This window comes from Colobus angolensis, unplaced genomic scaffold (genome assembly GCF_000951035.1).
Source record: "Colobus angolensis palliatus isolate OR3802 unplaced genomic scaffold, Cang.pa_1.0 Scaffold332, whole genome shotgun sequence".
NCBI lineage: Eukaryota > Metazoa > Chordata > Mammalia > Primates > Cercopithecidae > Colobus > Colobus angolensis.
In genome coordinates this window covers 255,604-267,595 of record NW_012116622.1, presented here as the reverse complement: position 1 = coordinate 267,595, position 11,992 = coordinate 255,604, and the positions used below count along the sequence as shown (strand labels likewise).

At 34.9% G+C, this 11,992-nt stretch overlaps 1 protein-coding gene across 1 annotated transcript in view; it reads right to left on the bottom strand.

Moving 5' to 3' along the window:
• Positions 1-11,992, bottom strand: part of NAALAD2 (N-acetylated alpha-linked acidic dipeptidase 2) — a 64,407-nt gene that overhangs the window by 19,756 nt on the left and 32,659 nt on the right. The window contains exons 13-15 of the mRNA XM_011952086.1: positions 11,897-11,979; positions 7,945-8,008; positions 6,803-6,870 (exon numbers count right to left, since the gene is read on the bottom strand). Coding sequence (XP_011807476.1) covers positions 6,803-6,870; positions 7,945-8,008; positions 11,897-11,979 — 215 coding nt within the window. The remainder of the gene's footprint in view (positions 1-6,802; positions 6,871-7,944; positions 8,009-11,896; positions 11,980-11,992) is intronic.

Below are 11,992 nucleotides of genomic sequence, written 5' to 3'. Positions count from 1 at the left end.
CGGGCTGGAAATCTGTATTTTCTAATAGATATAACTGGCAATTGACTTTTGCATACATTGAAGTTTGAGATCCATTTATAGAGGGGATACCCAAATTTATCATTCCAAAAGTAAGAAATAGAAAATTTCCATTTGTTTATATTTACTATGTATATGGAGAAATGAAAGAACAAAAAACAAATAACAAAAAATTAGAAAGAGAGGAGGCACACATTAGGACAAAAACAAGACTCTTTTGCTCTCTTGCTCTCTCTCTCACACACACACACACACACACACAGACACAGATTCAAGAAAGATAAAGCAAGACTAACGCACTTATACACAGAGAGGAACATGCTGAGAGCCCTCTACCTCTCTCTCTAGCTTGTTAGCTTTATAAAATATGTTTTAGCAAAAACATCTAAAGCTGTGTGTGGTTATGGCACACGAAAAAACTTTACCTCTTTGCACTGGCCTGCATCGGCCAGGTGATAGTTGACTCCATTATAGAGAAATATAAAATCAGAATTTACATTATAACATATTTATAGCAAAAATGAAGAAGATTCCTCACGTGTATTTAAAGAAGGTAAGCATGCTATGAATATAATCAAAAACCTGGCACAAAACTGGAAAAGTGTATTGAAATTGCCTTTTAATGCACATGTTTATAAATTAATGCAAAGCATTTTTATCATTTTATATATTAGATTTATGTTCAGCTGCTGAAAAATTTAAAAAACTGATGCATGTGTTTATATGTGTTTATATATGTATCACAAGAAAGCACATGTTTCTAAATCACATGTTTCTAAAAGCAAATGACCTCACTCACCATAGGGGCAGGAGGAAAAAGATAATGACCTGAACTAATAAAATTTGATTCATCAAATTAATGTTACCGTTTCAAAATGCATATTAATAATAGCAATGTGAAAATAACAATGTGCAGTGTAAATGTAATCAACAAAGGATAAGTGATACCAGACAAGTAACTGTGAGTGGGATTTTTACCCTCTTTTTTTTTTTTTAATGAGACGGAGTCTCGTTCTGTCGCCCAGGCTGGATGGAGTGCAGTGGCGCAATCTCGGCTCACTGCAAGCTCCGCCTCCTGGGTTGACGCCATTCTCCTGCCTCAGCCTCCTGAGTAGCTAGGACTACAGGCGCCCGCTGCCATGCCCGGCTAATTTTTTTTTTTTTTTTTTGTATTTTTAGTAGAGACGGGGTTTCACCGTGTTAGCCAGGAAGGTCTCAATCTCTTGACCTCGTGATCCACCCGCCTCGGCCTCCCAAAGTGCTGGGATTACAGGCGTGAGCCACTGCGCCCGGCCGGAAAGCACTTTTAAAACTAAACACAAGGGCAAGACAGGTACACCATATTTTAAAACATCTATAAAATCTGGACTTATAAATGATAAATAGCAGATGGAGGAGGGAAGGTAAATACTTATGTAGTGCACCTACCTAGAAATACGATTGGACCCAGCAATCCCATTACTGGGTATATAACCAAAGGAATATGTCATTCTATATAAAGACACACACACACACACATGTTCATTGCAGCACTATTCATAATAGCAAAGACATGAATTCAACCTAAATATCCATCAATGACAGACTTGATAAAGAAAATGTGGTACACGTACACTTTAGAATACTAGACAGTCATAAAAAGAATGAGACTATGTCCTTTGCAGGGACATGGGTGGAGCTGAAGACCATTATCCTTGGCAAACTCATGCTGAAACAGAAAAATAAATATCTCCCTTGTAAGTGGGAGCTAAATGATTAGAACACGTGGAAACGTAGAGGGGAACAACACACACTAGGGACTTTCAAAGGGTGGAAGGTGGGAGAAGGGAGAGGGTCAGGAAAAATAACTAGTGAGTACTGGACTTAATATCTGGGTGAGGAAATAATCTTTCACTAGTAATATCGCAATATTAGGTTCTTAGAGTCTCAAAAATTACTACATTTGAGTTACAGGTTTAACATTTCAAACCAGGTTTTTCAAAATTCTCTCTTCACCTAGTTTTTAAAATAGTTTTTCAAATAACTTTCAAAATGATATACATGTGAAAAACTAAGTGAAGTTAAGGGAGAAGTAAAGGTGAAGAGAGAAGGGAGCCAACATTTATTGATCACTTACTGTGTGGGTTAAATGAGTTAAAATGGGCAAATCACATAGCTACTGTAAAGCTCAATAGAATTAATATTGCAATTATTATTATTAATACATGATAACACTCTTCTAGAAGAGATGTGATCACAAATTGTGTGTTTATTGAACTTAATCTTACAGAAAGAGTAAGAGTTTACCACTGGGTCAAGGCAGGCAGGATATGCCAACTAGAGAAATCAGCTTGTACAGAGTTGTTGAACAGCATGGCAAAATCCCAAGACACAGTTTACCTATGGAACATACCTGCGCCTGTACCCCTGAACTTAAAAGTTAAAAAAATGTATGTGCTTACCTTTTACATTTAGGAACTTAGAGATTACTTGACAGAGACACTAAAGGAAGAAGTTGAAAGAAAAGGGCCCTAGGAGAGACACTTAAATATAAATAATTAAGAGTCAGTGACAAATGACAATCAATCATATGTGAAGAAAAAAAAAACCTACCTCTGAAATTGTAAAACAGGTCAATTTATTAAAGTAATTCAATTCACAGAATTATCACTTTATACTTAACAATGAAGCACCTATCTGTTGTAAATGCTAAAGTATACTTACGGTTGCCATTTTATATGGAATCTGTAAATGTGAAAATATAGTCCATATATGGCCATCTTAATAGAACATCTTATATTTTGTCAGATGGAAGAACCCTACAGAAACTTCAAAAACTTGAAAATTAGCTCTAAGCATCTGTATCAGTTTTTGGATATGTTAATTCTCTTATCAAAAACATCTTGCTAATTTTGATTATTTTCTGAGCTTAGCGATTTTACGTATTTTTTTATAAAACAAATACAAATGGCAACTAAAATATTTGGACCAGACACAATACATTTGTTTGTAGCCTAGTAATGAGAGGTTATTGCCAAAGTGATGTGGAAGTAAAAACAAACTACTTCCTAAATTCTCTTGAGTCATTCTCCAAATCAAAACCATGTTAGGTAATGGAATGTATTTTTGATCATCCTGAGATACATACATATTTGTTCCCTGTTGACCAAAAAAAAAATAATAAGAACCTTCTTTGCCTTATTTACCTCAGCCCATTCTGTGGAACCCAGAAGTCCAAATTCTTCTGCATCCCAGCTGGCAAAAATGATAGTTCTTCTAGGTCTCCAGCCTGTAAGTATTGTTAACATAGGTGGTTAGGTACAACTGCCTAAATAATAAAAGAAAATTAAGCAAGTCACTTTTTGTCATCATCTAGGAAAGAACGGTTGTTTACCTTTACTCATCAGTTTTCCAAAACTCCGGGCAATTTCTTGCAAAACAGCAACCCCACTGGTTGGGTCAATAGCTCCAAATACCCAGGAGTCCCGGTGACCTCCCAGAATAACATACCTGTCTGGAAAATAATATGTTCAAAAAATCTACAACTTTGAATACATTATAAATATTTGTGATTTATGTTTTTAAAGTAAAAATTATCTTGCTTGAGTTTCCTCTATAGAAGGCAAGAAACACTAAAGTAAAATCTTCTTTTAGGCTTGTACCAGTTTTTCTCAAAATTTAGTAGTTTCAAATCAGCCAAAAAAACCCACATCAGTTGTTGCCTACAATTTATCTTTACTTACTCTTTAATTTTTGTAAAAGCAAAATGTTTTAAAAAAAATTATCTGACTCACCAGGTTCCACAGATCCTCTGATAGTTCCAATTACATTGTAAATCCTTGTAATTTTATTGATGTTATGAACATGCATCCTAACCTTCCTAGAATTTTAAAAGGAATAAATTACTTAGTACAGCAAATTATATTTTTTTACAGTGTTTCATTATAAAAAACTATCTTCATAATAGTGCTTTATTATGAAAAGCTGTGCAATAGCATAATGACTTCTCATATCTCTACCACCTAAATTCAATAGTTGTTAACACTGTTGAAGCATTTGCAAGTAAGGTACAGACATTATGCGAATTTACTTCTAAGCACCTAAGTATGCGCCTTGAAGTCAAATTTTAAAAGCTGTCTATTTTATGTTATTTTCTCATAGCTAACTTGTTATCTATTTAAAATTCAAAATATTCTATTATTCAAAATGTCTTCAATATTTATTCCAAAATGTAAAAATATACCCCAGTTAATTATGAAAACAAAGAAGACAGCCCATTATGTAATAAAGAAAGAAGTATAAGCATATTATTTGAATGTATCTGTTTATATTTATATTAAATCCTAGGTTCAGTAATTTTCTTCATGATTGTGGAAATGATAAGTAAGTTTAAGAGCTGGCTTAGTGCCACCTATAAAAAACATAAAAAATTCTGTTGTTAAATGAGAATTTGGGAAACTCCTGCTAAAATGCACAACTACATAATGAAATGTTTCTAGGCCATGATTGTTGATTCTGATTTGGGTCAGGCTTTTAAATATTCATTCATGAGTTACAATCAACTGAATTAGAAAACAAGGGAAAATACAATCAAGCTCAGCCAGACAGAAAAAAAAGTGTCACACACATTTTATGAATCCAAGATGACATGAGAAAATGCTACTTTTCCCCAAGAGAACAAAATTAATCATCGTTTATTCTAAGGGTAGGGAGACCGCAGTTGTTTCTAGTTTGTGATGGAAGAACGAATAAGACCCTGAAACTTGTATATTGTTAAGAACAAATTCTGGCTTCCCCCACCCCCACCAAAAGTATACTGTGCTTCTGATATTTAATCCATTTGCAATATTCAACTAAGATTAGCTCAGAGGAAAACTAATTGATGGGTTTTTTTTTTTTTCCCTGAACTAAAATTTTTCTTAGTTTTTTAGTTTTGATTTTTTTTTTTTTTTTTTTGAGTCAGGGTCTCTCTATGGCTTACACTCCTGGGCTCAGGTGATCCTACTGCCTCAGTTGGAACTATAGGCATGTGCCACCACCACACTCAGCTAGATCAGGCTTACCTCAGCTATATGCACTGTCAGAATTGATAGCCCTCCTCTTATTTAGCAACACTTTGCCCCATTTCTTGCTCCATCAAGCAGCTGCCCTTCCCTCCAAGCTCAGCCTTGTCTCTCATCCCTACCCTATCCTCACATCACCAATATGGCTTAACTATTTGTGCTAACACGCACTAGGGATTAATAAAATTGTAATAATCAGTTTACAGGAGAGTAAAAACAAGTCTCCTTTGTCTACTGGGTCTTAGTATGCCCATAGATAAGCATTTATCTTTGTACAAAGGGGCATAGACGTCAACTTCTCCCTTATCAACCACCAAATTCTTATCATTCCTGACATCAAGGGCAGGGATCATCTCTCTAGGACAGCACAAATCATAAATTCCTGCTCCAAAAAGGGTTCTCTCAGTAAAGATTTTCTTTTCAACTTGCTTTTAGATAAGATGTTTTTATGGAACATTCCAATGAAAGAATCAAAGACATCAGCTACCCAAGATGGTGACAGCATTGTGATGAGGAAAATGAGAGGAGTTTCATTTGGAAAACTAGTTTTTAAAGACATGAACAGTAAAAAGAGAGGGTAAGATTAAGGCAGGAAATATTAATAGTACCCAGAGAGAAATGATATCTACTTCGTATTGCTATCTAAGGCTGACCTTGAAGCAAACATTTCCACAGGTAAATTTTTTGGCAAGGAACTATTTAAATGATGTTCACAGATATTAAATGCATAGATTATATAAGTTTTAGAGATTCAGAGTCCTTTAGATTTTAGAGTTTTTAAAATATCTATAACTCATTTAATATGTATAAATTACTGGGAGATTAGCAAGCCTGCAGAATTATTTCCATTTTTGCCTTTAGACTTGCAACTACTTAATGTATTCACTACACTGACATAAAACAATGAACAACCTTGTTAGAAATTCTTTGATGATTTCTCCATAACAGATTTCTGAACTCCTTGGCTCATTGGTTATAACCCATTTCTTACCATCTTTCCCACCAACGCCTTTGGCTGGGTCATGCTGAGCTCCCTTCAGATCAGGAAATATATTCTTTTATACTTCCACATCTTTTTTAGATACTGTGTCCTCTGCTTACAATGTCCTCTCCTTTCTACATCCCTTCATTTGACAGAAGCGTCAGTGACTCTGCAAACCTCCTCTTATGCTCCTCAACTTCCCCCAGCCCCAGGATTTAATATCCTCTATTCCATAACTGTTCTCCATCATACATAGTATCAAATATTCCAGTGAACTCTAATTCCTCATTTACCAGTCTGTGTCCTCTCTAGATTACAGAGTGTTCGAATTCAGTGACCTTGTCCCTTTATCACTATTGCTGCTATATTCATTTTACAGAGCCTGACATATAGTGACCACTCAATGAATATTTGTTGAATGAATGAAAGAGTAGCTAAGACAGTTTTTGAACCATACGCTTTTCTATTCCAGCTCAGTGTTCTTTCTGCTATATCAAATACCTCTGCCAGATAAATACATGTTACAACTGTTTACACAATTATTAATAAGAACTATTACTAGAACAAAGAAGCTGGTGATAATATCTTCTTATGTTGTATAGGTAAATGGCATATTAAAGATTTTGTTTTGACTTGTTTATATGATTCAATCATGTTCTCTCACCAGCTTAAAAATAAGTACCATTCATTTAGGGGGGAACACATGTTATTCATTTATCCATTCAAAAGAAAACATATGAAGACACATCTCCTTATATACCTCTTTTGTCAGTTTATACACTAATTGGTAAAGAAGGGGTGTACAGTCAACTCTGAGAGTATAATTGCCTGAAAAATAAATAAGACACAGAACATTATTTCATACTTCTAAATGAAATTCCATTTATGTTTAATTCTAACTTTATTTTCTAATTTTAAACAAGATATAATGATCTTCAAATCAAAGATTTTATTCCCAAAGAATAAAACAGGGTGGAACTAGTTCTTCAGGAGCAAGAGAGGCTGCCCTGCATATTTTGAATAGAAGAAGGTCTTGGTGGACTTTGGTTGCTAAGGCAGCAGCTCTCACAGTGATTATAAGGGTCATCCTTATGGCAGCATTTCTTAGGGGCATTTTGGCAAAGGAAGTTGTAAGTCTGTAGCATTAATCTTTTACTTGTTTCATTCTATGCAATAATATATATCAAGATATTAGACAAAGCCATGTCAGTAATTATTATGTTCTGACATTTATTTAGAAATAATCACAATACAGTGAAAGCCTAGAGACACAAATCTCTTCCTTTTCTGAATCATACTGTCTCCATAGTAGTGCTAATCAGAAATCATGTCCTGTTGGCCTAGACAATCCAGATCAGTTGTTTTCTTTCTTTTTTTCTTTCTTTCTTTGAGAGTCAGGGTCTCTCTTACACTCCTGGGCTCAGGGGATCCTGAGCCAGAACGAAAGGGAGTTTGTAGTTCAAAAGGAGTGAGTACACTTATTTCAAATTTGTTACAACGAATACAGGAAATATTTCTAGACAGAATATTCTGTAAAATCTTTCTTCTGAACTGTTTTAGCCAAATTCTATTAATAGCTTCATTGTGAAAATACGTGGTTAATACTAGAGTTTTAAGTAGTAATTTAATATAAACAAATAGTAAATATATCAAAGAAATTAAAAGCAATAGCTTAGTTATGAATCATATCAATTCATATGAATCCTAATTATTTTCTCTGTGAAATGAAAATGAAAAATAAGGGTATTACTGAGGCATCTCATAGGAAGGGGATATCTGAGGTGCTTAATAAGTTAGAATTTATAGGCTTAATAGATGGTAAACTACTTAACAATAAATAAAAGTTACTTGAAATAAAATTTCCTTTCTGAAAATTTTACTTCAAATTGAAATAAAATTTACCTTCTATAGATGAATCTGAGTTGATATAAGCAATGCTTCTCTCCTGGAGTATTTTGACATTCTCCTACAGTTGAAGCAAAGTTGTTACTTAATTCACATTACTTACAGTTGTGAAAATGTCAACAAAATAAGCAAATTAATTTTGTGGAATAGCAGTTTACAAATATCTTTCAGAATTAAATAGCTATGTCCGTCTGTGACCATAATTTCTGAGAAAATGTAGAAAACCAGTTGGTTAACAACAATTATGCAATTAATATAAGAATTAAGGATACTCTGAAGCAATAGCTACTGTTTACAGAAATAGCAGAGAGCCCTAAGGAAAAAGAAAATATTTTCAAAGTGTGGTTCCTTGATTCCCTGCATCAGAATATGGAGGGATGTGGCTCCCATATTCTCGGGCCCTGCCCTAGATCTACTGAATAAGAACTCACAGTGAGGCTAAAAGTGGGGCCTGGAAATCTGTATTTTATTATTTTATTTTATTTTATTTTTGAGACAGAGTCTCACTCTGTTGCCCAGGCTGGAGTGCAGTGGGACTATCTCAGCTCACTGCAACCACTGCCTCCCAGGTTCAAACAATTCTCCTGCCTCAGTCTCCCAAGTACCCAGGATTACAGGTGTGTGTCACGATGCCTGGCTAATTTTTGTATTTTTAGTAGAGACGAGGTTTCACCATGTTGGCCAGGCTGGTCTTGAACTCCTGACCTCAGGTGATCTGCTCACTTTCTTACAGGCATGAGCCACTGCGCCGGGCTGGAAATCTGTATTTTCTAATAGATATAACTGGCAATTGACTTTTGCATACATTGAAGTTTGAGATCCATTTATAGAGGGGATACCCAAATTTATCATTCCAAAAGTAAGAAATAGAAAATTTCCATTTGTTTATATTTACTATGTATATGGAGAAATGAAAGAACAAAAAACAAATAACAAAAAATTAGAAAGAGAGGAGGCACACATTAGGACAAAAACAAGACTCTTTTGCTCTCTTGCTCTCTCTCTCACACACACACACACACACACACAGACACAGATTCAAGAAAGATAAAGCAAGACTAACGCACTTATACACAGAGAGGAACATGCTGAGAGCCCTCTACCTCTCTCTCTAGCTTGTTAGCTTTATAAAATATGTTTTAGCAAAAACATCTAAAGCTGTGTGTGGTTATGGCAAACGAAAAAACTTTACCTCTTTGCACTGGCCTGCATCGGCCAGGTGATAGTTGACTCCATTATAGAGAAATATAAAATCAGAATTTACATTATAACATATTTATAGCAAAAATGAAGAAGATTCCTCACGTGTATTTAAAGAAGGTAAGCATGCTATGAATATAATCAAAAACCTGGCACAAAACTGGAAAAGTGTATTGAAATTGCCTTTTAATGCACATGTTTATAAATTAATGCAAAGCATTTTTATCATTTTATATATTAGATTTATGTTCAGCTGCTGAAAAATTTAAAAAACTGATGCATGTGTTTATATGTGTTTATATATGTATCACAAGAAAGCACATGTTTCTAAATCACATGTTTCTAAAAGCAAATGACCTCACTCACCATAGGGGCAGGAGGAAAAAGATAATGACCTGAACTAATAAAATTTGATTCATCAAATTAATGTTACCGTTTCAAAATGCATATTAATAATAGCAATGTGAAAATAACAATGTGCAGTGTAAATGTAATCAACAAAGGATAAGTGATACCAGACAAGTAACTGTGAGTGGGATTTTTACCCTCTTTTTTTTTTTTTAATGAGACGGAGTCTCGTTCTGTCGCCCAGGCTGGATGGAGTGCAGTGGCGCAATCTCGGCTCACTGCAAGCTCCGCCTCCTGGGTTGACGCCATTCTCCTGCCTCAGCCTCCTGAGTAGCTAGGACTACAGGCGCCCGCTGCCATGCCCGGCTAATTTTTTTTTTTTTTTTTTGTATTTTTAGTAGAGACGGGGTTTCACCGTGTTAGCCAGGAAGGTCTCAATCTCTTGACCTCGTGATCCACCCGCCTCGGCCTCCCAAAGTGCTGGGATTACAGGCGTGAGCCACTGCGCCCGGCCGGAAAGCACTTTTAAAACTAAACACAAGGGCAAGACAGGTACACCATATTTTAAAACATCTATAAAATCTGGACTTATAAATGATAAATAGCAGATGGAGGAGGGAAGGTAAATACTTATGTAGTGCACCTACCTAGAAATACGATTGGACCCAGCAATCCCATTACTGGGTATATAACCAAAGGAATATGTCATTCTATATAAAGACACACACACACACATGTTCATTGCAGCACTATTCATAATAGCAAAGACATGAATTCAACCTAAATATCCATCAATGACAGACTTGATAAAGAAAATGTGGTACACGTACACTTTAGAATACTAGACAGTCATAAAAAGAATGAGACTATGTCCTTTGCAGGGACATGGATGGAGCTGAAGACCATTATCCTTGGCAAACTCATGCTGAAACAGAAAAATAAATATCTCCCTTGTAAGTGGGAGCTAAATGATTAGAACACGTGGAAACGTAGAGGGGAACAACACACACTAGGGACTTTCAAAGGGTGGAAGGTGGGAGAAGGGAGAGGGTCAGGAAAAATAACTAGTGAGTACTGGACTTAATATCTGGGTGAGGAAATAATCTTTCACTAGTAATATCGCAATATTAGGTTCATAGAGTCTCAAAAATTACTACATTTGAGTTACAGGTTTAACATTTCAAACCAGGTTTTTCAAAATTCTCTCTTCACCTAGTTTTTAAAATAGTTTTTCAAATAACTTTCAAAATGATATACATGTGAAAAACTAAGTGAAGTTAAGGGAGAAGTAAAGGTGAAGAGAGAAGGGAGCCAACATTTATTGATCACTTACTGTGTGGGTTAAATGAGTTAAAATGGGCAAATCACATAGCTACTGTAAAGCTCAATAGAATTAATATTGCAATTATTATTATTAATACATGATAACACTCTTCTAGAAGAGATGTGATCACAAATTGTGTGTTTATTGAACTTAATCTTACAGAAAGAGTAAGAGTTTACCACTGGGTCAAGGCAGGCAGGATATGCCAACTAGAGAAATCAGCTTGTACAGAGTTGTTGAACAGCATGGCAAAATCCCAAGACACAGTTTACCTATGGAACATACCTGCGCCTGTACCCCTGAACTTAAAAGTTAAAAAAATGTATGTGCTTACCTTTTACATTTAGGAACTTAGAGATTACTTGACAGAGACACTAAAGGAAGAAGTTGAAAGAAAAGGGCCCTAGGAGAGACACTTAAATATAAATAATTAAGAGTCAGTGACAAATGACAATCAATCATATGTGAAGAAAAAAAAACCTACCTCTGAAATTGTAAAACAGGTCAATTTATTAAAGTAATTCAATTCACAGAATTATCACTTTATACTTAACAATGAAGCACCTATCTGTTGTAAATGCTAAAGTATACTTACGGTTGCCATTTTATATGGAATCTGTAAATGTGAAAATATAGTCCATATATGGCCATCTTAATAGAACATCTTATATTTTGTCAGATGGAAGAACCCTACAGAAACTTCAAAAACTTGAAAATTAGCTCTAAGCATCTGTATCAGTTTTTAGATATGTTAATTCTCTTATCAAAAACATCTTGCTAATTTTGATTATTTTCTGAGCTTAGCGATTTTACGTATTTTTTTATAAAACAAATACAAATGGCAACTAAAATATTTGGACCAGACACAATACATTTGTTTGTAGCCTAGTAATGAGAGGTTATTGCCAAAGTGATGTGGAAGTAAAAACAAACTACTTCTTAAATTCTCTTGAGTCATTCTCCAAATCAAAACCATGTTAGGTAATGGAATGTATTTTTGATCATCCTGAGATACATACATATTTGTTCCCTGTTGACCAAAAAAAAAATAATAAGAACCTTCTTTGCCTTATTTACCTCAGCCCATTCTGTGGAACCCAGAAGTCCAAATTCCTCTGCATCCCAGCTGGCAAAAATGATAGTTCTTCTAGGTCTCCAGCCTGTAAGTATTGT